General features: G+C 41.9%; 1 protein-coding gene across 1 annotated transcript in view; it reads right to left on the reverse strand.

Moving 5' to 3' along the window:
- Positions 1 to 6,012: 6,012 nt before the first annotated feature.
- Positions 6,013 to 26,819, reverse strand: part of LOC118399932 (wings apart-like protein homolog) — a 31,790-nt gene continuing 10,983 nt past the window's right edge. Inside the window, exons 6-20 of the mRNA XM_035796165.2 lie at positions 18,970 to 19,065; positions 16,884 to 17,048; positions 15,416 to 15,552; positions 15,101 to 15,212; positions 14,636 to 14,869; positions 14,425 to 14,536; positions 11,310 to 11,407; positions 11,070 to 11,146; positions 10,655 to 10,827; positions 10,282 to 10,397; positions 9,690 to 9,944; positions 9,355 to 9,568; positions 9,161 to 9,249; positions 8,111 to 8,206; positions 6,013 to 7,993 (exon numbers count right to left, since the gene is read on the reverse strand). Of these exons, the coding sequence (XP_035652058.1) occupies positions 7,928 to 7,993; positions 8,111 to 8,206; positions 9,161 to 9,249; positions 9,355 to 9,568; positions 9,690 to 9,944; positions 10,282 to 10,397; positions 10,655 to 10,827; positions 11,070 to 11,146; positions 11,310 to 11,407; positions 14,425 to 14,536; positions 14,636 to 14,869; positions 15,101 to 15,212; positions 15,416 to 15,552; positions 16,884 to 17,048; positions 18,970 to 19,065 (2,040 nt within the window). The 3' untranslated portion in view covers positions 6,013 to 7,927. The remainder of the gene's footprint in view (positions 7,994 to 8,110; positions 8,207 to 9,160; positions 9,250 to 9,354; positions 9,569 to 9,689; positions 9,945 to 10,281; positions 10,398 to 10,654; positions 10,828 to 11,069; positions 11,147 to 11,309; positions 11,408 to 14,424; positions 14,537 to 14,635; positions 14,870 to 15,100; positions 15,213 to 15,415; positions 15,553 to 16,883; positions 17,049 to 18,969; positions 19,066 to 26,819) is intronic.

Genomic DNA, 26,819 nt, shown 5'->3' on the forward strand with positions numbered 1-26,819 from the left:
CACTGTGATGCCCTCACAGCGCAGCAGGCCTAAAAGTAGATGCCACATCCACCCAGGAGGGCTGTAGAGTCCCAGGACCATGTGGTCCAGGCTGGGCAGGTGCTACCATGATGAGGTAAGTAAACGTAGAGAGAGAGCTTCATTAATAGGAATAATAATGAGCAATAAAATCTGAATCTGAATGCCCAGTGTTAAGCACAGTCTGTCGTCCCCAGCTGACTGCACACTCAGGGGACCAGGCAGCTGTATACAAACACAACCACGCACACAAGGCCAAATGAGTTGTTCTGCATAAACACACGCATGCAAACACAAACAATGTAATTGTAATTGTTTGCATCACACCTTGAGTAACGTTCTCCACGACATTCCAATGAATAAAACAGATCAATAAGCATTTCCCATTTCTATTTGCCCATCTGCATTCTGTATGTGTCTGCAATGGAGAGAATGAGAGGAATTGAATATGTGAGCAGGGGTGAAGGGGGAATAGATAGACATGACAGGAGAGAAGCAGAGATATCTGCTCTGCTTGATGGTTAATTTGTTCCATGTGAGAGACTTATTTGTGGTTCAGGTGTAGTTGTACCTGAAGGGGTTGTTAAATTGGACTAGACAGAATGAAGAACATCTAAGTGAACTTTCCATACTCTACCGAGCATTCTGAATAAAACCAAGAGCTTAGCAAAAAACGGAGAGGCACGCAATTGTTTTTGGATTTCCGAGCAAAGTGTTAAGTCTCATATAACTCCAGGAGCACAATAGTTTATTGTTGACCTGTGCTACAAGATCCCTTTTATGCCAAATAAATTCACATCATATTCTTTAAGGTTAATGTACGCTGTCAAATATCAGTATATTCACTTCCATCTATACTTTAATGCATTGAGGGCAGGGAGAATAGCTCCACAATGGGCAACATTAAGGATCTCACTCTGATGGATGTCTCCGTCCCCCTACATGACCTCCATACCAAATACAGTACTAGCTACCACCCAGAGGGTGGCTGACCCTGCACTGGAAAGCCTCTGGGTATGAAGGCTTTTGCTCCAGCACCGCACAAAATAAGGTTTGAGTAGCTCTCCAGGAGGAAGGTTGGAGGAAAGTTGTCCACCTCCTGCTAGTTAAGATGGAAAGAAACTTCCATTGGCCTCCCCATGTGTGGTTGTCTCCTCTCCCCCAGGCAGCACAGCTTCACAGGGCACCAGGCAGAGGGGAGGATTAGTATGAATTTCCTTTTGAATTACTCAGATTCAATTATGCAAGATAATGCAAATACAAGGCCTTTCAGGTCTGTTTTTCTTCTCAGAAATACGCCTCTTTAAATAGCATCCCTTGGATAACTGACACAGCTGCTCATCCTTTAGTCCCACACTTTTCTCTTTGTACTTCGTGTGACATGGGAATGAATGGGCTTCTCTGTGAAGTGTCTCACTAAAGGGGGGCTAGCATCTTAGGGGTATTGCCGGTGCTAATGCTACATAATACAACGAATATCTGGCACTGGCTTCTAACAGAACTCAATATCAAACATTCTGCTGTCATCAAGGCTCGTCCCACTGAATGTCCTGTTCAGATGAGTCCACTTCCCTGTGTATTACTTCTGAGACTCAAGAGTGCCCCGAGATATGTTTCTGACTGTCAGCCCCTCTGAAGTCAGTAGAACCTCAGCTATTTCATACAGTCAAGCTAGTAGCTGGGCCTTCAGATGTGGTGTACTGGCAGTCAATCAGAAACATCTCCAAAACATGCAGGGCAAATTAAACAGACAGTGGAAAATGGAGGAGAGCGGACCGAGTTGATTGAGAAATGGAGAAAGAGCAAAGAGTAATGGAGAAAGAGCAAAGAGTAAAATAATACTGAGTAGAGAAAGATATAGACGATAGTCTGCACTCTCTGGTCCCTGTATGATATTGTTCAGTACATGAGGCTTTATGTCTAAGATTATTCCATGTTCCCAAACATACTGTCATAAGAATTATAAAGTCTCTCACCTCCCTTAAGACCCTATCCACACGCTTAACCTCTGTCCAGGGAGACGAGAGTCAGGGTCAACTAGGATTATATCAGAGAGGAATGGAAAGTCTGTGTATTTAACATGTATAGTGCAATCGGAAAGTATTCCGACCCCTTGACTTTTTCCACATTTTGTTACGTTACAGCCTTATTCTATTTATTTTATTAATCGTATCAATATTCACACAATAACCCATAATGACAAAGCAAAAACAGGTTTTAGAAATATATATATTTTTAAATCATAACATTTACATAAGTACTCAGACATTTAATTGCTACATTTACTCAGCACTTTGAAGCACCTTGCGCAGCGATTACAAGCTCAAGTTTTCTTGGGTATGATGCTACATGGCACATCTGCATTTGGGGAGTTTCTCCCATTCTTCTCTGCAGATCCCCTCAAGCTCTGTCAGGATGGATAGGGAGTGTTGCTGCACAGCTATCTTGTCTTTGTCCTGTTGGAAGGTGAACCTTCACCCCAGTCTGAGGTCCTAAGCACTCTGGAGCATATTTTATCAATGATCTCTCTGTACTTTGCTCCGTTCATCTTTTCCTCGATCCTGACTAGTCTCCCAGTCCCGGACTCTGAAAAACATCCCCACAGCATGATGCTGACACCACCATGCTTCACCGTAGGGATGGTGCCAGGTTTCTTCCAGATGTGACGGTTGGCATTCAGGCCCAAGAGCTCTCTGGACAATTCCCTTCGATCTTATGGTTTGGTTTTTGCTCTGACATGCACTGTCAACTGTGGGACCTTATATGGACGTGTGCCTTTTCAAATCATGTCCAATCAATTGAATTTACCTCAGGTGAACTCCAATCAAGTTGTAGAAACATCTCAAGGAATATCAATGGAAACAAAATACACCTGAGCTCAAATTCGAGTCTCATAGCAAACGGTCTGAATACTTATGTAAATAAGGTGTTTATTTTCAATTTTTAATACATTTACAAAAATTTCTAAATCTGTTTTTGCTTTGTCATTATGGGGTACTGTATGTAGATTTACGAGATTATTTAAAAAAAAAAAAACATTTTTAGAATAAGGCTGTAATGTAACAAATTGTGGTCTGAATACTTTCTGAAAGCTGAAGTGTTCCTTTTTACAATGCAGTGTTCAATCCCACAGATAATCTGCTGAGGCTGAACCAAGACACTCCATTGGGTTGACCATCTCACATCAACACTCTTATACTGTACATGAACGCAAACACACAGGCACGCACATCCCTCTTCTTCTCCTCCTCACTCAATTAAGACTGACTCACCTCTGGTGTGAGAAATGTGTTAACTAAACTCCAGACGAGCTTCAATTCCATACAACACTCCTTCCGTGGCCTCCAACTGCTCTTAAATGCAAGTAAAACTAAATGCATGCTCTTCAACCGATCGCTGCCAGCACTTGCCTGCCCGTCCAGCATCCCTACTCTGGACAGTTCTGACTTAGAATATGTGGACAACTACAAATACCTAGGTGTCTGGTTAGACTGTAAACTCTCCTTCCAGACTCACATCTCCAATCCAAAATTAAATCTAGAATTGGCTTCCTATTTCGCAACAAAGTATCCTTCACTCATGCTGCCAAACACTCTTGTAAAAATGACTATTCTACCAATCCTTGACTTTGACGATGTCATTTACAAAATAGCCTCCAACACTCTACTCAGCAAATTGTATGCAGTCTATCACAGTGCCATCCATTTTGTCACTGAAGCCCCATATACTACCCACCACTGCGACCTGTATGCTCTCGTTGCCTGGCTTCATATTCATCACCAAACCCACTGGCTCCAGGTCATTTACAAGACCCTGCTAGGTAAAGCCCTGCCTTCTCTCAGCTCACTGGTCACCATAGCAGCACTGGTCACCCCCAAAGCCAATTTCCTTCCAGTTCTCTGCTGCAGATGACTGGAACGAATTGCATAAATCACTGAAGCTGGAGACTCATATCTCCCTCACTAACTTTTAAGAATCAGCTGTCAGAGCAGCTTACAGATCATTGCACCTGTACATAGCCCATCTGTAAATAGCCCATCCAACTACCTCATCCCCATATTATTATTTTTTGCTCCTTTGCACGCCAGTATCTCTACTTGCACATTCATCTTCTGCACATCTATCACTCCAGTGTTTAATTGCTAAATTGTCATTATTTCGCCACTACGGCCTATTTTCTGCCGTACCTCCCTAATCTTACCTCATTTGCACACACTGTACAGAGTTTTCTATTGTGTTGACTGTACATTTGGTTGTGTAACTCTGTGTTGCACTGCTTTGCTTTATCTTGTAAATGAGAACGTGTTCTCAACTAGCCTACCTGGTTAAATAAAGGTTAAATAAAAAATTGAAAAGTAGAAACAACCCTAGCATGGCTCATATCTACCTTGCCTTCAAATAGTCATCTGGCTGGTCTGAAGACATGAAAGCCATCCATTACAGTGCAGGTCATACACACTCAGGAACACAGATGGGCTATTGACTCTGCTGTGCCAGTTCAAGGCGCAAGATTAAAGAGCCGCCAAGTGTGTGTGTTTGTGCATTGATGACGGTCATGGGAAAGTGTCAATTTTCCCCTGGTTCCTAGTGTGTACTTAGGCGTCTGTGTTTTGTCTTCTTCATTTGGTGTTTTTGGCCTGTGAGAGAAAAGGCAGGTAGCACCACTGATGAGGAGGCTGCTGCGTGTGTGAAGGCACAAATGAGAAACTCAAGTCTTCCAGTGTAAGATCAAATCTAGAGGGTGTCTCTCTACCTGTTCACCGGTATATTGAGGCACATATGGTCAGTGCTTTAGTGCTCTCGCCACCTGGTGGCCATTCTGCCCAATTGAAAACCACTCAGTGAAAGATGAACGGAGAATAACGGGCTGATTGGGAGAGACAGGAGAGAGGATGATTTTCCTTTCTCCCCCTCCCCCCTATCCTCCCAGCAGGATCTCAATGCTCATTGAGGGAATTAACATCTATCCAATTAGCCTCTGGGTAAAACCAGAGACAGAAGAGGAAGAGAGACATCTCACTCGCTCCTTTTTTCTGGTTCATATACGGTCACTGAACTAACCAGACCAGACCCCGCTGCAATCACATTGGTGTCTATGGTAAACAGCCTGAGTAAGACATCTTCATTTATCTGCCATCTTTGGTAATACTACCTCTCAATTCATCCACATTTTCCACACTTAAGTATCCAGCATCCATCACTTCTGACATTGATTACATTTGAATTGAGAATAGATTCCTCTCTTGCCTGCCTGGAATTCAAACACAATAATGAGCTATGAAAAAAAAAAGAACACGTGGAACTCCTGTCTATCCATTCCATTGACATACTGTCGCCATCATCGAGACGTTGCACTCCATGATCTCACATTGGACTCGTACATTAAGTCAAGGTAGTTGTGCTGCATGGCTACATTCTCACAGCTTATGTTGCCATGTCTTGTCAGGTTCAGGCATAATCATGTGTATTTGTCTGTCAGGTTACCATATATTCAAATAATTCCCAGGCTTCCTTTAGCATTTTGTTGGTTTAAGAGAATGGGGTATTAACACATACCAGTATATTTGTCTCGATTAAACAGCTGCCAGTCAAGCAGAAGGCCAACTGTCAATATGTGGTGCTTTGTTAAGTATAAAACGCTTGTTTCTATTGTGTAACTCACTTGGTCTGTGTACAGTCAAAGTCAGCTCTGTGAGTCTGTCAGGGTGAATGAACACACAGAGACACAGAGAGGGCGAGTGAGAAGAGAAACATCACACACGCACACTGCCAAACAAAACAGAGTCATGGCCTCATAGGGGTGAGAAAATAAGGATAAACAAGATAGAATACAGTCATGCATATGGTCTCTTCACACGAATACCAATATCAAGTTCTATTACATTGTTTTTTTATTTTTAAGTGTCTGCCTCCTGAGGCTAAGCACATCAGTATGGTAATGGCAGAATGCATACACAAGTATGTCTAAAAAAATAAATGAGAAAGATACAGTAGTATACTGAAAGTAGCAACTTTTTATTTGAGTTACAATTCTTTACATGGAGCCAAAGAATGTCCTCAAAACCAGTACAAACATTTTTTTGCCTTGCAGTTGTCTTTTTTTATACATTTTTTGTTTTTACTTCAAATGACAACTGAGAAATGTTGTATAAAATAAAAATATCAGCTTCAGAAAAGTAGTCTAGCATTCTAACATCCATTAACCACTATTTACAGATGTTTTTATTTACATTCTGAAATTCCATCCACGACCAGATTTGCAAATCAACTCGCAAGAAACATGTCTGTTCAACTGCAGCTCTACAAATCAGAGGGAAATGACATGAAATGGCTATCAGTATAGCTGTCAGTCAAACACTATCTTCTTGGAGGACAAGGACTAGTTATAGTATAGCTGGAAGGATGTTAAGGGGATTCACCGCTCAGAGTAGGAAGGTCAGGTCCAACTAGACATAAGACACAAAGCCAACCACTGCCACCACTTGTGTAGAGCCGAAAGGATATGCATAAAAGATATGGTAGCAACTTCACTTTTCCCTCTGTTAGGCTAGGTAGAATTACCATCCAGTCCTCTCAGACCTCCACAAGTACCTAGGGGGTTGGGGCTAGGACAGGGGTCACCAACACAGGGTACTAGGTATATAGGCTTACAATCCAGCCTTGCAGTAACAATTGATTAGATTTGATCTTTATTATATATATATTAATCAGGTGTGTTATTGCAGGACTGGATGGACCCTGCAGCTCTCCGGGACCAGAGGCGAACCCTGGGCTAGGTGTTCGTTCCGGATAGGCACTACTTGAAGTGGTTAGATACAATGCCCACAGAACAAATGTTACAATATAGTAGGCAAAGAACAATCCTTTTCAGTGAGGATTATGCCAGTTGGCTGAGGTTTGGTTATTATTCATGTCAGGCCGGTTTACCAAGGACTCTCTGAGTCTAATAAAACCGTATATACAGCAGTTATTATACCCAGCCACTTCAAGTGACATGTTCGGTGGAACATGTAAAAGGTAAAGAAGTGCACAGAGACTTGAAACATCTTAAGCAGCATCAGATCTGGATCATTAATGGTAAAATAAATACATGGAAACCACAATCATTAAAATCATCTGAACTGCTATTTTAAAAACAAACAAAACTCTATTTCTTTACTGTAAAGTCAAATTGGGAAAGGCAGGAAGGAAAACAATGCCAAGTGCCATTATTTTAAAACAAAGATTTAAATAACATTAACAGTCATCCAGAGCTGCTGAGCCCTTTTAAATCTATTTAGATTGTTAAATGACATGCCATTCTAAGAACTTAAACAAGCATGATGCACTGAAGAAAAAAAACAATTCAACAGAGGTGAATTTCAACGTGACAGTAAGCTTATACAGATAATGGACATATTCAGAGCTGAAGCTTAGCTTAGAGAGAACTACAGGGGTCTTCCACAATGACCTTCCCTTTTCTACAACCGTCAGAGGCAAACATATAAATGGCTACACTGATCTTGTGCATTCAACCATTCCACACAACTTAAGAGACATTGTTGACACGTGTCCATGAGTGCTCTTTAAGCTAATCAATGATTACATCCTTGATTCAATATATATATATATAAACTCACTCCACATGCCAGCAGTCTCAAGCTGTCCTCTGCAACTAGGAATCTTACCAGTAGTTGGATGGTGTGAAGATTTAAAACAGCATTGATTAAAATCAACGGTACATGTTTACGTGGCTTTGGTTCAGAAAGTGCTGAGTTTGTGTGTCTTGCTCTTCAGAATGAGGACGCAGGTTGAAGCGTTGCCGCGGAACACTGTTGACCTCTGGTGGATTCTCTGTATAGCCCCTCCTGCTGGGGTTGCCAGATCTAGCAGGACCGTTATGTGCAGTCAGAGTGCAAAGAAGGATTAGCTAACAGTGCTCCAGGTAGTCTATGACACGAGAGATGGATTTATGCCCTGTGGTTCCAAATGCACACTGTTGAAAAAGAGAGGGTGGAAAGCAATTTAGCTTGCATTGTGTTTGTGTCTGGTATATATTGTTTTAAGTCATGTGAGACGCGAGGCCATTATCAAAAAGACATTTCCCACTTACAGTGAGGTTCATGAAATTCAAGAACTTCTTCAGCATTTCCGTCATGATGGAGAAATCTCCTTTGGGTAGGTTTCCCCGCACATTAATCACATTAACCTGAGGAGAGATGAGCAAATACACATCAAGTGGCAATCTGCAACATTTTCCTCTCGCCGAAAATATATGCGCAACCAGCTACAAAACCTGGGCAATAAGAAGTTTGGTTTTTGGAGTCCGCAGAGCTCTTGGTCAACTCTGCACCGATGTAGGTGGAGCAGAATATCAGTGTCACAATGACATGTTTAGGGGAGTAGGATACTAGTATTTCCCACAGATTTCCATTTAGCAATAGGCTACAATCAGACACTTAAGCTTCAAACTAGTTTTTTTCTTTCTTAAATACCAAAAACAGGTTGTTTTAATGTGAATGTATTGTTTCATTATGTTCTGTTTAATAGCTAACTATTAACACAAGTGAATTCTGATACAGCATTATGCATCAGTGATCAGGTTCACTTTTATTTTGTAATTTTTCCTTTTAAAGTCCCACTCCTCTTGTACTTGTTTGTTCATTGGACAGGATAGAGGTAAAGAGGAAAGAGAGAGTTGCTGAAATAAAAGTGGGCCGGATCCGAACACATGCTGCAGCGTCTTAGACCACGATCACGTCCTCTTTACTTCACCATGAACAAAGTACCGCACTGCAGCTGCCTTACCTTTTCACTTATTTGTTAATATGTATACTTTATTTATTTTGTAACTAATATTGTAATAGCTTTTCGCTACACCCGCAATAACATCTGCTAAACATGTGGACGTATGTGACCAATACATTTGATTTGACAAGCTTCAACTTCACGCACAAGTGTGAAGCACCCTAAGAGATCTGCCATCAAGACAGAAGAATGGCACTGGTTTGCAGAAGCCTACACTTCAATTCTGCAAGCTCAGAAATCAAGCCCTTAATTGATTCATTGAATCAGGTGTGTGGGTGCTGAGATGGAACAAAAGCCTGCACCCCCAATGGCAGGATCGAGGAACAGGGTTATAGCTAATTTGCCGGAAGCTTACCTGACTGCCCTGACACAGACAGCCCAGGAGCAGAGCTGTGTAGGAGGCCACGATGCTGTCCTCCATGTGCTTCCCAGCATGCTGCAGAGCTACAACACCACAGAGTGAGAACAACACTCAACATGGAGCAATGATAGCATTGAAAACTGCTGTTGCAAAAATAGGATTTTACACACAGAGACACACATATTTACCTTTGTTGAGGTCCAGCTCTTCCTCTTCCTCCTCTTTCTTTGTGTCCTTCTCCTTGTCATTTTCACTGTCGTTGGTTTCCGTGGCGACCCACTGGATCTCGCCCGACGTCTCCTGCCACTCCCCGCTCTGGTCCTGGGGTTTGGGCGCCTCACTGATGAGGTCATCAGTCTGTGCCTCGGCCAATATGGCCGCTCGCTCCCGCTCCAGGAAGAACTGTGGACGGAGGAAAAGACAGACACAAAATCACAAGAGTAACTCCATTTCCTGTGTTTTTTGGCCTCATTTCTCTTTAAGTTATTCTGAAGTCGTGATGTAGTTATAACAAAACTCTTACCTGCACCAGAGCAGCCAGGGCACCCGAGGAAGAGTCCTTGGTCTTCTCCTCAGCACCCTCTGAAAGGGCTGCTGTAGGTGGCTCTGCCCCGTTCTCGATCTCTGTAGAGGCTGGGACTGGTTCAGGGGTCTGGGTCTCATCTCCTCCTGCCTCTCCCTGGCTGCATTCAGGGCTGGTTGTGTTGAACTCCATGTCCACCAGACTGTGGCGGTTCTTTGCACTGTACTCCACCAGGTTAATCAGCAGCCCCAAGCCCTGTACCAGCACACACACCGGACGAGAGATGCTGTTAAAAAAAAAGCACTCAAGGACATACACTTCAATAAGATCAATAACAAAACATTGTGAGTACAAACAGCCCTGAAATTACTACATCAAAGCTTCGGTTTTAATAACTACTTAGTCATTCATTAAGATTAGAGGACCGACAAAATATTTTGGCATTCAAGCTATTGTCAGCGTTCAAGGTCTCCTCAACCTGTGGGCACTTCAAATAAAGTGGGTACAAAGGACCCACATTTTTCAGAGATCGTACAGGTAATTGGATTTGTGTAATCATTTACATAAAGGCCTCTCACACACACACGCTCACCAGGACTCGGATGTCAAAGCGTTGTTCCTGAGGTATGTAGCGTGGGACCCGTAGGACGCAGTTGAGTGCTGTGATGATAAGCTGGTCCTGCTCTCCAGTCTTAGTGCTTCCCCACTCTAAAAACCACAATACAGTCCATAGTTACCACACTCCCTCCACCCTGCAGTAGTCAGCTGTGGCCTGAGACCAGTCAGGCTTAAGTACTACAGCCCGAAAACCTTCTTGGTGTGTGTGTTATGGGGAACTCTAGCACAGCTGTGATGAGGTCCGTGGGACAACGGAGAGCAGAGAGCACAAGGCACTAGCTAGGGACCGCAATGCGCTAGCTACAGTGTTGCCGAATGTAGAAGTCGTGCTGATGCAGTGATATTACCATTGTCGTGGGTGAGGTTGAGCAGAACCCCTATGACAGCCCTCATGCAGTCCTCCACGGCCTTGCCCACGTTGCTAAAGCTGGGGTGGGGCATCGCCGTGCCTGACGAACACAAAGAGCTATTCACCTCCCGGCTGTAGCGCTGGATCATGTCCACACAGTACAGCAAACCTCTGAGTGAGAGAGAGAAATTAGATTATACAAATTAAATGGGACTTCCTTGGCCACCTAAGGGTGTCAAAGCTTCTGAGTCCCAGAAAAACTGAGGGCACAGAGATTTAACACAGGGTCCTTTACAGGGACTGGTCTCTATACTAGTATACTAGAGGTGGGGACTGGGCAGAGCGAGAAGAGGTGGAGTGAAAGATCAGGGCTCAGTCACCAAAAGATGAGCATGTGTTCCAGTCGCTCTCACCTGGCAGAGGACATTATGAGCTGAGAGTCCTTGTAGGCGATCAGGTAGCCCTGGTTCTCTGGGTTCTGGACAGTCACCTGCAATGGAAGGACAGGAAGACATTGAAATGCCTTTTAAAATGGTCAAATAAAAAGTGGTTAGATGAGGCTGAGAGTGCAGTCTATTTACTTTCCCATTTTGTACTCAATGAATGGATTTAAAACATCTGAGCCTACTAACACTCCTTGATGTTGTACTTACACTCTCTAGTACTCTTAGACACCTCTCTGCCCCCCATAGCGACGACACCAGCTTCTCCTTGTCATCCTCTTGGCTCAGGTTCTGGACACATTCTTTTACTGCAGGAGACACACACAATGAATGAATGACTGAATGAATGAACATACATACAGTTGAAGTCGGAAGTTTACATACACTTAGGTTTGAGTCATTATTAATGGAGTCAGATTATTTCACTGCTTCACAATTCCGGTGGGTCAGAAGTTGACTGTGCCTTTAAACAGCTTGGGAATTTCCAGAAAATAATGTCATGGCTTTAGAAGCTTTTGATTGACTCAAATGATGTCAATTAGCCTATTGGAAGTGTACCTGTGGATGAATTTCAAGGCCTACCTTCAAACTCAGTGCCTCTTTGCTTGACATCATGGGAAAATCAAATGAAATCAGCCAAGACCTCAGAAAATAAATATAGACCTCCACAAGTCTGGTTCATCCTTGGGAGAAATTTCCAAACGCCACGTTCATCTGTACAAACAATAGTACGCAAGTATAAACACCATGGGACCACACAGCCGTCATACCGCTCAGGAAGGAGACGCGGTCTGTCTCCTGGAGATGAACGTAATTTGGTGCGAAAAGTGCAAATCAATCCCAGAACAACAGCAAAGGACCTTGTGAAGATGCTGGAGGAAATGGGTACAAAAGTACCTATATCCACAGTAAAACAAGTCCTACATTGACATAACCTGAAAGGCTGCTCAGCAAGGAAGAAGCCACTGTTCCAAAACAGCCATAAAAATGCCAGAATACGGTTTGCAACATTTGGAGAAATGTCCTCTGGTCTGATGGAACAAAAATAGAACTGCTTGGCCAAATGACCATCGTGTGTTTGGGGGAAAAAGGGAGTGCCTTGCAAGCCGAAGAACACCATCCAATCGTGTAAACTTCTGACCCACTGAGAATGTGAAAAAAGACTAAAATCACTCATTACTATTATTCTGATATTTCACATTAAAATAAAGTGTTTTTTACTAGGATTAAATGTCAGAAATTGTGAAACTGAGTTGATATGTATTCGGCTAAGGTATGTAAACTTACGACTTCAACTGTATGTATGTCAGAAAAATAGTAGAGAGAGTGATTTATTTCAGCTTTCATTTCTTTAATCACATTCCCAGTGGGTCAGAAGTTTATATTCACTCAATTAGTATTTGGTAGCATTGCCTTTAAATTGTTTAACTTGGGTAAAATGTTTCAAGTAGCCTTCCACAAAAAGTTAGGTGAATTATGGCCCATTCCTCCTGACAGAGCTGGTGTATTTGAGTCAGGTTTGTAGGCCTCCTTGCTCACACATGTTTTTCCAGTTCAGCCCACAAATTCTCTATAGGATTGAGGTAAGGGCTTTGTGATGGCCACTCCAATACCTTGAATTTGTTGTCCTTAAGCCAACTTGCCACAACTTTGGAAGTATGCTTGGGGTCATTGTCCATTTGGAAGACCCATTTGCAACCAAGCTTTTAACTTCCTGATGTTGCTTCAATATATCCACATCATTTTCATACCCCATGATGCCATCTATTTTGTGAAGTGCACCAGTCCCTCCTGCAGCAAAGCACCCCCACAACATGATGCTTCCACCCCCATGCTTCACAGTTGGGATGGTGTTCTTCGGCTTGCAAGCCTCCCCCTTTTCCCCCAAAACATAACAATGGTCATTTGGCAAAGAAGTTCTATTTTTGTTTCATCAGACCAGAGGACATTTCTACAAAAAGTACAAACTTGTTTTACAGTGGATTTAGATACTTTTGTACCTGTTTCCTCCAGCATCTTCACAAGGTTCTTTGCTGTTGTTCTGGGATTGATTTGCACTTTTCACACCAAAGTACGTTCATCTCCAGGAGACAGAACGAGTCTCCTTCCTGAGCAGTATGACAACTAAGTGGTCTCATGGTGTTTATACTTGCATACTACTGTTTGTACAGATGAACGTGGTACCTTCAGGCACTTGGAAATTGATCCCACGGATGAACCAGACTTGTGGAGGTCTACCATTTTATTTTCTGAGGTCTTGGCTGATTTCTTTTGATTTCCCCATGATGTCAAGCAAAGAGGCACAGAGTTGGAAGGTAGACCTTGAAATACATCCACAGGTACACCTCCAATTGACTCAAATGATGTCAGAAGCTTCTAAAGCCATGACATAATTTTCTGTAATTTTCCAAACTGTTTAAAGGCACAGTCAACTTAGTGTATGTAAACTTCTGACCCACTGGAATTGTCTGTAAACAATTGTTGGAAAAATGACTTTTGTCATGTACAAAGTAGATGTCCTAACTGACTTCCCAACTCTACAGTTTGCTAACAAGACATTTGCAGAGTGGTTGAAAAACAAGTTTTAATGACTCCAACCTAAGTGTATGTAAACTTCCGACTTCAACTGTACATATACACACCTACTCCTACAAGGATTTTTCTTTAGTTTTACTATTTTCTACATTGTAGAATAATAGTGAAGACATCAAACTATGAAATAACACATATGGAATCATGTAGTAGCCAAAAATATGTTATACAAATCAAAATGTATTTGAGATTCTTCAAATAGCCACCCTTTGCCACTCTTGGCATTCTCTCAAACAGCTTCACCTGGAATGCTTTTCCAACAGTCTTGAAGGAGTTCCCACATATGCTGAGCACTTCTTGGCTGCTTTTTAAAATTATAAACTTGGATTAGCTAACACAACATGCCATTGGCACCATCACAGGCATGATGGTTACTGATAATGGGCCTCTGTACGCCTATGTAGATATTTCATACATTTATAAAAGTAATCTACCGTTTCCAGCTACAATAGTCATTTACAACATTAACAATGTATACATTGTATTTCTGATCAATTTGATGTTATTTTAATGGACAAAAAAGGATTTTCTTTCAAAACAAGGGCATTTCTAAGTGACCCTAAACTTTTGAACGGTAGTGTATATGCCAATGAATATAGCCTAACAAAGTGAGTTGAACTTGATAAGATGCAACTGTGAAATAAAGGAACTAGGACAACTAGAAAAAGTATGCTTCTGGCGCAGAAAGCTGCTCAGACAGTTCAACAGAACATGCACGCACACAAACACCCACCTTTGTCTACAATGTGGTCCAAGCCTCCCAGTAAGCGCAGCTCCTCTTTGAACCAGTCGCCGGCTCTCTTTGAGGTCAGCGACAACAGGGTCTCCATGGCCAAGTGACACGACTGCAAAACAAACAAAATAAAGTGCTGTAGAACTCCAACCCACAATCATCATCAATATAAATATTAAACATAATCATTATTCTGATTGTCCCTGCATACCGTGATGTTCTCCAGGTCCAGGTGCTTGTTGTGGACCGTCTCACACAACTTGCGAATCTTCTCCTTGACCTTGGTCATCTCCTTGGCAGTCAGCTGGTCCTGGTGGTGGCCCGAGTGGTCATGCTCCAGCTCCAACAGTCTGATCATCAACTCCAGACTGGCCCGGTCCAGGTCCATGTTCAACCGGTCTCTGCTTAGAATGTACATTAGAGAGGCCGTACACAGGGCAAGGTTCTGGAAACGAGTGAAGGGAGAGCGGGTTGGGGCAACAATGAGTTTAGAAGCAACTGGTGGCAGGGAAAGTCCTTGAATCTTTCCCTTATATATTCAAATAGAAAACGTTTAAGTATCTACAGGACAAATAGTAGGTCATGCTGCCACCACAAATAAGCAGAGGGAGGTTAATTGTAACCATACTGAAGCCCTTTATTTTGGGTCAATTGTGGTTGTAGATTAGATTCCTACCGGATGCTGCGGGGCATCATTCAACATCTTGAAGACCTGAGCCACCTTCCCTCTGGCCCGTAGGTGCATCCGGAAACTGGGCATTGCACACCTTGCAGCTAGACTGATTATACTAGACAGAGAGCAAGAGAGGGGGAGGTTGTTTAAAGAAGTTCAGAGGAGAAGAGTACATAGAAGATTAAGTGGACAAGTATAAATAATACTAAATCTGCTCATGTCTTCTAGACTTGAGCATATAGCTGGAAATGTATTGAACGGATGTTAAATCAGGTAAGATCCTTCCGAGGTGGACAATTTTGAGTGGATTTGTCTTACCTAAGGCACCGTGTGTTGAGTGGCTGGCTGCTCTTCAGGCCAGTCTCCAGGTACTCAAAGTCGTCAGTAAACTCCTGGTTCTCACCAAACTCTACCACATCGTTGAAGTGCTTCACATTATGCACAACCGTGTACAGCTTCAAGGGGGAGCAATAATGACATGATGAGTGACATTTACACAAGCAAATGGTACCGAGCATAGAGCAACAACCACCTATTTATTTTTTGGGGGCTGCCTATGTCCAAACAGTAAAATACTTTTAAAAAATATATATATTTTTACATTTCAGGGATAGAAAAATGTTTGGTGTAAACTTAAACTAAAACAAGATATAAAGTATGAAGAAAAGATAATCAATCTATATATTTTGAAAAAACATCCTATTTGAGAACTGTAAAAATCCCCAAAATAAAAGTTTAGTCAATAAGAATCTAAAATTCAAAAATGATGCATTCAGGAGGATTTTTGCCATGGCATGGGCTCCCATTGATTTTGTTATAATGACAGCATAAGTTATGGCAAAACGCGTAGAATTGCAGGAAATTAGCTTAAAAACAGCTATATTTTGTCATTGGGCCACAGGAGGGCCTCTACAATGTCCAGTCGGCGACGCCCCCCTCATGCCTTCTGCCACGTCCAACCACCTAAGACTCGTTTTGATCCAGAAAAAAAACAGATATTTAAAATAGAATGAATATTATCAATGCAAGTTCCAAAATGTTTCTCTGTGTATTCATGTGTGTCCAGAGAAGGAAAGAAAAGTCACCCAGCATGCAAAGCAGCTCCACTCCATCAGTTCTATTAGCTGACTGGGATAATACCCCCTCATCAAGAACACCGCTAGGAGTAGAAGTGTCTGATCAGCTGTGTGTGTTTGCTTGCTAGAGATTAGACCATGTCTGTGTTTACTGGCTAGTGATTGGACCTAGGCACGCGATTGTGTGTGTGGCCAAGGAACTGCCCAACGAGATAGCTTAGCTTCAGTCCCAATTGGCAAGGGGGATGTGCAGCTAACCGTCTGGTCAAGAACCAGAAGGCAGATCTGCTAGCTATGGCTAGGCCTTAAAGGGGGGCTGAACTTCCGAGATTGACTTCATGACCAAAGTTATCCTATTTACTCTTTGTCGTACACTCATAACGATGCCACATAGGCCATTTTTTTAAATGAGAAGTTGCTTTGTAGGGGTTAGTGGTGCTTTAATAAAACAAGTTGCTCCTCAGGCCATGACCAGCCCATGCTGTGTTTTAAATGAACAAAGACAAGCTTTACACTGCGCTCCAAATGGACATTAACAGGCTAAACTGTGTCTGAAATTAATAATGAGACTAATAAATATCTAAAAGCATGCAAACAAGTTGTGAAAATAGAAGATGAGTGTTTGGGGGATGTTTACAGTGAAAAGATAATGACTGTCTTATAATGACTGTCTTGAGGGCGTGAAGTATCCCCCAGCATGACTGGCTCACCTCCTTGTGTTCTTTTCTGCATTTGAGGGCCGTGACGATGTCCTGGTAAGGCTGAGTGGGGATGGTCACAGACTTGATGACTTTGGGCGGTGGGGGAGGAGCTTTGAACAGACCGTCATCCTTGTGGGAGTTGGTGTCCTTGCTGCTTCCGCTCAATACGCTGGCCTGGAGAGTCAAAAAGCAGAAAACATTTGAAAAAGTTAAAAAGACAAACAACTTTCATTCCAGTTGCCCTTATCTGAATTGTTTTCAGGTCTTGACTAAACAGAACATGGTTAATATTGATTTAGATTTCCAGAATATGGTTAATATTGATTTAGATTTCCTCCTCTGAAATTTAATTTAGGTGAGGCTGCTATTGGGTTAATAAATATGCCATTTAGCAGACGCTTTTATCCAAAGCGACTTACAGTCATGTGTGCATACATTCTACGTATGGGTGGTCCCGGGGATCGAACCCACTACCCTGGCATTACAAGCGCCATGCTCTACCAACTGAGCTACATGTAGGGCTGCACGATTATTCCAATTTTAATAAACATTGCGATATTGACATGTGCAATATCCATATCGCAAGAGGCTGTGATATTTTGAAGGGAGTGGCTCCTAATCCGTGACCAGATTTCATACACATGAGCACGCAAATTCTCGTGGGAATTTGAGACTTCAAAATGAGATACTGTATCTTGCTATTGCCGCTCTGTACCATCACTCATTCATATATCTTTATGTACATATTCTTTATCCCATTACACTTGTGTCTATAAGGTAGTAGTTTTGGAATTGTTAGCTAGATTACTTGTTGGTTATTACTGCATTGTCCGCACTAGAAGCACAAGCATTTCGCTACACTCGCACTAACATCTGCTAACCATGTGTATGTGACAAATAAAATTTGATTTGATTTGAGATGCAAGGTTCTAATAAGTGCTATTGTGTAGAAATGGCAAAGAAAATACTGTTTGATGAGCTAAGTTAGCTAGCAAGTTATACCAGTTATCAAAGAGGTTCTAGCTAGCTTTGCATGCATGGCAGGACCAGCGTTGTCAAAGAAGTTAGACCATCTCTGGTGTCATGTCAACATTACAACTAGAGGTCGACCGATTATGATTTTTCAACGCTGATACCGATACAGATTAGTGGAGGACCAAAATGGCCGATACCGATTAAATCGGACGATTTTTATTTATTTATTTGTAATAATGACAATTACAACAATACTGAATGAACACTTATTTTAACTTCATATAATACATCAATAAAATCAATTTAGCCTCAAATAGATAATGAAACGTTCAATTTGGTTTAAATAATGCAAAAACAAAGTGTTAGAGAAGAAAGTAAAAGTGCAATATGTGCTATGTAAGAAAGCTAACGTTTCAGTTCCTTGCTCAGAACATGAGAACATATGAAAGCTGGTGGTTCCTTTTAACATAATATAATAATAATATATGCCATTTAGCTGACGCTTTTATCCAAAGCGACTTACAGTCATGTGTGCATACATTCTACGTATGGGTGGTCCCGGGAAACGAACCCACTACCCTGGCGTTACAAGCGCCATGCTCTACCAACTGAGCCACAGAAGGACCATGAGTCTTCAATATTCCCAGGTAAGAAGTTTTAGGTTGTAGTTATTACCTAAGTGATTACTGATTTGTAAATACAGAGCACAACCATACAGAGAATCATGCACAGAATGCAACTTTCTCCACGCGGAACTACATCCGTTGTGAGACATTGTGATCTCTCATATAGGATCGCTATGGTTACAGCCATCTCCTCCATTAGTTTTTTCATTTGTTGTAATGCCAAACAAAAACAGCATTCCAAGTGCACACTTGTCCAACCACACAATTTGAATGACCATTCTATTTCAGCTTACCCAAGCTGTTTTGATCTAAAATTGTAAGTAAAAATGTAATTACCTTCCAATATCGTGCAGCCCTAGGTCAATGCATTATTCTAGGACAACACATTGTTAGACAACACATGGTTATCTTCGTGCAAGAGATAGCAAATTCAATAGAGAGAGGGAGAGAGAGAGAATGTGTGTGCCTTGCTAGTGTCCTAGAGTAGTTCTCACCGGAGCAGTGTGCGCGCGGGCCAGGGGTGGCATGGGCATCTCTTCAGGCTCGGGCTGGTTCCAGTGGCGGGCATTGTACACAGCTTTAGCAGGGGACTGCACACAACAAAAACAACCACAGATCCAGGGTAAGTACAGTAGCAGTAGAAATGATGACAGAGGTTTCAGTAGCAGTGGATAGGATTCAACATGAATGCCTAAAACCAAAGACATACAGTGCCTTGCGAAAGTATTTGCTCCCCTTGAACTTTGCGACCTTTTGCCACATTTCAGGCTTCAAACAAAGATATAAAACTGTATTTTTTTGTGAAGAATCAACAACAAGTGGGACACAATCATGAAGTGGAACGACATTTATTGGATATTTCAAACTTTTTTAACAAATCAAAAACTGAAAAATTGGGCGTGCAAAATTATTCAGCCCCTTTACTTTCAGTGCAGCAAACTCTCTCCAGAAGTTCAGTGAGGATCTCTGAATGATCCAATGTTGACCAAAATTACTAATGATGATAAATACAATCCACCTGTGTGTAATCAAGTCTCTGTATAAATGCACCTGCACTGTGATAGTCTCAGAGGTCCATTAAAATACAAAAAGATTTCCCAAGCTTTAAACATCCCAAGGAGCACTGTGCAAGCGATAATATTGAAATGGAAGGAGTATCAGACCATTGCAAATCTACCAAGACCTGGCCGTCCCTCTAAACTTTCAGCTCATACAAGGAGAAGACTGATCAGAGATGCAGCCAAGAGGCCCATGATCACTCTGGATGAACTGCAGAGATCTACAGCTGAGGTGGGAGACTCTGTCCATAGGACAACAATCAGTCGTATATTGCACAAATCTGGCCTTTATGGAAGAGTGTCAAGAAGAAAGCTATTTCTTAAAGATATCCATAAAAAGTGTTGTTTAAAGTTTGCCACAAGCCACCTGGGAGACACACCAAACATGTGGAAGAAGGTGCTCTGGTCAGATGAAACCAAAATTGAACTTTTTGGCAACAATGCAAAACGTTATGTTTGGCGTAAAAGCAACACAGCTCATCACCCTGAACACAGCTCATCACCCTGAACACACCATCCTCACTGTCAAACATGGTGGTGGCAGCATCATGGTTTGGGCCTGCTTTTCTTCAGCAGGGACAGGGAAGATGGTTAAAATTGATGGGAAGATGGATGGAGCCAAATACAGGACCATTCTGGAAGAAAACCTGATGGAGTCTGCGACGGAGATTTGTCTTCCAACAAGACAATGATCCAAAACATAAAGCAAAATCTACAATGGAATGGTTCAAAAATAAACATATCCAGGTGTTAGAATGGCCAAATCAAAGTCCAGACCTGAATCCAATCGAGAATCTGTGGAAAGAACTGAAAACTGCTGTTCAAATGCTCTCCATCCAACCTCACTGAGCTCGAGCTGTTTTGCAAGGAGGAATGGGAAGAAATGTCAGTCTCTCGATGTGCAAAACTGATAGACATACCCCAAGCGACTTACAGCTGTAATCGCAGCAAAAGGTGGCGCTAGAAAGTATTAACTTAAGGGGGCTGAATAATTTTGCACGCCCCAATTTTTCAGTTTTTGATTTGTTAAAAAAGTTTGAAATATCCAATAAATGTCGTTCCACTTCATGATTGTGTCCCACTTGTTGTTGATTCTTCAAAGAAATATAGTTTTATATCTTCATGTTTGAAGCCTGAAATGTGGCAAAAGGTCGCAAAGTTCAAGGGGGCCGAATACTTTCGCAAGGCACTGTACTTGACCTGTTTGGGAACAGTGAGCAAGACACACATCTGACGTGTTGTTATTATTAGCATCATAATCACCATACGAGCGGAATGGTGGAGACTGCTGAACGCAACTTCATAACGTCTACACTTATGACCCTGCATGGCTCGTTTCATCAACAAGTTGCTTTCATAATCAGACTCCAGGACAAAAATGATCAACTAGATCTAGGTCACTTCTTTAAACATTTATCAGAAACTAGACTACTTCCAAAATAAATACATAAATCCCCTATATTTCCACTCTGAGACATTTATGTTCATCCAATCTTATCATTCTAGCCTATCCAGGTCTGAGGAAGCTCACTTCATCATCAAAACATTACATCAAATCAAATTTTATTTGTAACATACACATGGTTTGCAGATGTTAATGCGAGTGTAGCGAAATGCTTGTGCTTCTAGTTCCGACAATGCAGTAATAACCAACAAGTAATCTAACTAACAATTCCAAAACTACTGTCTTATACACACACAAGTGTAGGGGGATAAAGAATATGTACATAAAGATATATGAATGAGTGATGGTACAGAGCGGCATAGGCAAGATACAGTAGATGGTATCGAGTACAGTATATACATAAGTGGCATAGTTAAAGTGGCTAGTGATACATGTATTACATAAGGATGCAGTAGATGATATAGAGTACAGTATATACATATGAGATGAGTATGTAAACAAAGTGGCATAGTTAAAGTGGCTAGTGATACATGTATTACATAAAGATGCAGTAGATGATATAGAGTACAGTATATACGTATGCATATGAGATGAATAATGTAGGGTATGTAACATTATATTAGGTAGCATTGTTTAAAGTGGCTAGTGATATATTTTACATCATTTCCCATTAATTCCCATTATTAAAGTGGCTGGAGTTGAGTCAGTGTGTTGGCGGCAGCCACTCAATGTTAGTGGTGGCTGTTTAACAGTCTGATGGCCTTGAGATAGAAGCTGTTTTTCAGTCTCTTGGTCCCAGCTTTGATGCACCGGTACTGACCTCGCCTTCTGGATGATAGCGGGGTGAACAGGCAGTGGCTCGGGTGGTTGTTGTCCTTGATGATCTTTATGGCCTTCCTGTAATATCGGGTGGTGTAGGTGTCCTGGAGGGCAGGTAGTTTGCCCCCGGTGATGCGTTGTGCAGACCTCACTACCCTCTGGAGAGCCTTACGGTTGTGGGCGGAGCAGTTGCCGTACCAGGCGGTGATACAGCCCGCCAGGATGCTCTCAATTGTGCATCTGTAGAAGTTTGTGAGTGCTTTTGATGACAAGCCGAATTTCTTCAGCCTCCTGAGGTTGAAGAGGTGCTGCTGCTTCTTCACGATGCTGTCTGTGTGGGTGGACCAATTCAGTTTGTCTGTGATGTGTATGCCGAGGATCTTAAAACTTGCTACCCTCTCCACTACTGTTCCATCGATGTGGATAGGGGGGTGTTCCCTCTGCTATTTCCTGAAGTCCACAATCATCTCCTTAGTTTTGTTGACGTTGAGTGAGGTTATTTTCCTGACACCACACTCCGAGGGCCCTCACCTCCTCCCTGTAGGCCGTCTCGTCGTTGTTGGTAATCAAGCCTACCACTGTTGTGTCGTCCGCAAACTTGATGATTGAGTTGGAGGCGTGCGTGGCCATGCAGTCGTGGGTGAACAGGGAGTGCAGGAGAGGGCTCAGAACGCACCCTTGTGGGGCCCCAGTGTTGAGGATCAGCGGGGTGGAGATGTTGTTGCCTACCCTCACCACCTGGGGGCGGCCCGTCAGGAAGTCCAGTACCCAGTTGCACAGGACGGGGTCGAGACCCAGGGTCTCAAGCTTGATGACGAGCTTGGAGGGTACTATGGTTTTAAATGCCGAGCTGTAGTCGATGAACAGCATTCTCATATAGGTATTCCTCTTGTCCAGATGGGTTAGGGCAGTGTGGTTGAGATTGAATCGTCTGTGGACCTATTTTGGCGGTAAGCAAATTGGAGTGGGTCTAGGGTGTCAGGTAGGGTGGAGGTGATATGGTCCTTGACTAGTCTCTCAAAGCACTTCATGATGACGGAAGTGAGTGCTATGGGGCGGTAGTCGTTTTGCTCAGTTACCTTAGCTTTCTTGGGAACAGGAACAATGGTGGCCCTCTTGAAGCATGTGGAAACAGCAGACTGGGATAGGGATTGATTGAATATGTCCGTAAACACACCAGTCAGCTAGTCTGCGCATGCTCTGAGGGCACGGCTGGGGATGCCGTCTGGGCCTGCAGCCCTGCGAGGGTTAACACGTTTAAATGTTTTACTCACCTCGGCTGCAGTGAAGGAAAGGCCGCATGTTTTGGTTGCAGGCCGTGTCAGTGGCACTGTATTGTCCTCAAAGCGGGCAAAAAGGTTATTTAGTCTGCCTGGGAGCAAGACATCCTGGTCCGTGATGGGGCTGGTTTTCTTTTTGTAATCCGTGATTGACTGTAGACCCTGCCACATACCTCTTGTGTCTGAGCCGTTGAATTGAGATTCTACTTTGTCTCTGTACTGACGCTTTGCTTGTTTGATTGCCTTGCGGAGGGAATAGCTACACTGTTTGTATTCGGTCATGTTTCCGGTCACCTTGCCCTGATTAAAAGCAGTGGTTTGCGCTTTCAGTTTCACCCGAATGCTGCCATCAATAATCAATTAGATCTGATAGAGTGGTGAGTTGGTGATGGAAGGAATACAAAAATCAGAGATACTTGTATGACTAAATTATCTTAATTTCCTAGGTAGACCTTTCAGTATGTTCTAACATTGCATTCTAATGAAAAACCATACATTTTTGAAGTAGTCCAGAGCATGTCCTGAATAGGAAATGGCCTATATTGAGAGGATGTTATGATTATATAACCCATAAACCATGCTTCTATCCAACAATGTGAGTTAAGTACATGTCAGAAACTCATGACAGGCCTGATGGAAACAGCAAATATCTGTAAACTTCCCAAATGTCGACAAAACAAAACACACTACACAGGGGTGGATAATATTTAGTCTGTTAAATAGATAATGTGACAAATGACATTGGAAATGCTTTTTTGCGCAATCGTTGGTAAAATAACATAGGATCGGGACAATACCAGTATTGCGATACTCGTTAGTATCGTGACAAGGGAAAAAAAAACATGATTCAGATTTAACTTTTTGGGAAAACAGCACTGTTTGACAACAGATGTTTGTTTCATTCAGATTCATATTCACATTTATTTATTTATTTTCCAAGCTATAGCACAATATTTTACATACAGCAGGTTTTTAAAGAACCAAATAGTTTGGTGAGCTTTGTGTTTCCATGGGAAAAAATATTGCGATACTGGTATCGACCCGGCCCTAGAACAACCCTAACGTCGAAGTAAACTGCAGTCACACAATGCTATGTTGTGTGGTCCACTTGGACATGGAAAAGCATGCACAGTTTATTACTTAGGCTACATATGACATAAATGGATGTTGAACTTAACAGGGTGGTGAAAGTGCAGCAATGAACTTGGTGCTCATTTCCCAGAAATATAATTATGTATAAAGGTCTTAATTTGTATAATGGTGACATGATTATCGGTGCTTGTCTGCCAAATAAAATTATTGCGCTCTGATCCATAGTCTCATCATGTACAGTTGAAGTCGGAAGTTCACATACACCTTAGCCAAATACATTTAAACTCCGTTTTTTACAATTCCTGACATGTATCCTTGTAAACATTCCCTGTCAGTTAGGATCACAGCTTTATTTTGAGAATGTGAAATGTCAGAATAATAGTAGAGAGTAGAGGTCGACCGATTATGATTTTTCAACGCTGATACCGATTATTGGAGGACCCCCCCCCAAAAAAAGCGGATACTGATTAAATCGGCCGATTTTTAAAATGTATTTGTAATAATGACAATTACAACTATAAAAATAATACATCAATAAAATCAATTTAGCTTAAAATAAATAATGAAACATGTTCAATGTGGTTTAAAAAAATGCAAAAGCAAAGTGTTGGAGAAGAAAGTAAAAGTGCAATATGTGCCATGTAAGAAAGCTAACGTTTCAGTACCTTTCCCAGAACAGGACAACATATGAAAGCTTGTAGCTCCTTTTAACATGAAACTTCAATATTCCCAGGTAAGAAGTTTAAGGTTGTAGTTATTATAAAGGAATTATAGGACTATTTCCATACCATTTGTATTTCATTAACCTTTGACTATTGGATGTTCTTATAGGCACTTTAGTATTGCAGGTGTAACAGTATAGCTTCCGTCCCTCTCCTCGCCTCTACCTGGGCTCGAACCAGGAACACATCGACAACAGCCACCTTCGAAGCAGCGTTACCCATCGCACCACAAAAGCCGCGGCCCTTGCAGAGCAAGGGGAACAACCACTCCAAGTCTCAGAGCGAGTGACGTTTGAAAGGCTATTAGCGCACACCCCGTTAATTAGCTAGTCATTTCACATCGGTTACACCAGCCTAATCTCGGGAGTTGATAGGCTTAAAGTCATAAACAGGTGCTGGCAAACGCACAAAAGTGCTGTTTGAATGAAAGCTTACGAGCCTGCTGGTGCCTACCATTGCTCAGTCAGACTGCTCTATCAAATCATAGACTTAGTTGTAACATGATAGCACACAGAAATACGAGCATTGGGTCATTAATATGGTTGAATCTGGAAACTATCATCTCGAAAACAAGACGTTTATTCTTTCAGTGAAATACGGAACCGTTCCGTATTTTATTTTACCTTTATTTAACTAGGCAAGTCAGTTAAGAACAAAAGTGGGTTAACTGCCTGTTCAGGAGCAGAACGACAGATTTGTACCTTGTCAGCTCGGGGGTTTGAACTTGCAACCTTACGGTTACGAGTCCAACGCTCTAACCACTAGGCTACCCTACCACCCCACTCTAACAGGTGGCATCCTTAACTCTAAATATTCCAATATTCCTGTTACATTGCACAACCTTCAATGTTATTTCATAATTACGTAGCATTCTGGCAAATTAGGTGGCCCAAACTGTTGCAAAAACACTGACTCTGCGTGCAATGAACGCAAGAGAAGTGACACAATTTCACCTGGTTAATATTGCCCGCTAACCTGGATTTCTTTTAGCTAAATATGCAGATTTAAAAATGTATACTTCTGTGTATTGATTTTAAGAAAGGCATTGATGTTTATGGTTAGGTACACATTGGAGCAACCATATGCACCGCATCGATTATATGCAACGCAGGACACGCTAGACAAACTAGTAATATCGTCAACCATGTGCAGAACTTCTTCGATATAGGGGGTGCTCTTAATTTTTGGATGAAAAACGTTCCCGTTTTAAACAAGATGTGTTGTCACGAAAAGATGCTCGACTATGCATATAATTGACAGCTTTGGAAAGAAAACACTGACGTTTCCAAAACTGCAAAGATATTGTCTGTGAGTGCCACAGAACTGATGTTACAGAGAAAAAAAAACAGATAAAAATACAATCAGGAAGTGCCGCATTTTTTGAAACCGCTTCATGGCAATGACTCCTTATATGGCTGTGGAGGAGCTTGGACTCAGCTTACCTTTTCCACGTTTTCCCCAAGGCGTCTGCAGCATTGTGACGTATTTGTAGGCATATCATTGGAAGATTGACCCTAAGAGACTACATTTACCAGGTGGTCGCTTGGTGTCCTCCGTTGCAATTATTGCATAATCTCCAGCTGCAGTACTTTTCCGTTTGCTACTGAGGAGAAACACAACTGCCACAAAGGATTTATCATCGAATAGATATGTGAAAAACACCTTGAGGATGATTCTAAACGTTTGCCATGTTTCTGTCGATATTATGGAGTTAATTTGGAAAAAAGTTTGGCGTTGTAGTGAATGAATTTGTTTTTTTTTCTTAGCCAAAAGTGATGAACAAAACGGAGCGATTTCTCCTACACAAATAATCTTTTTGGAAAAAAAATGAACATTTGCTATCTAACTGAGAGTCTCCTCATTGAAAACATCAGAAGTTCTTCAAAGGTAAATGATTTTATTTGAATGCTTTTCTTGTTTTTGTGAAAATGTTGCCTGCTGAATGCTAGGCTTAATGCTATGCTAGGC

Source organism: Oncorhynchus keta, chromosome 2, assembly GCF_023373465.1.
Source record: "Oncorhynchus keta strain PuntledgeMale-10-30-2019 chromosome 2, Oket_V2, whole genome shotgun sequence".
NCBI lineage: Eukaryota > Metazoa > Chordata > Actinopteri > Salmoniformes > Salmonidae > Oncorhynchus > Oncorhynchus keta.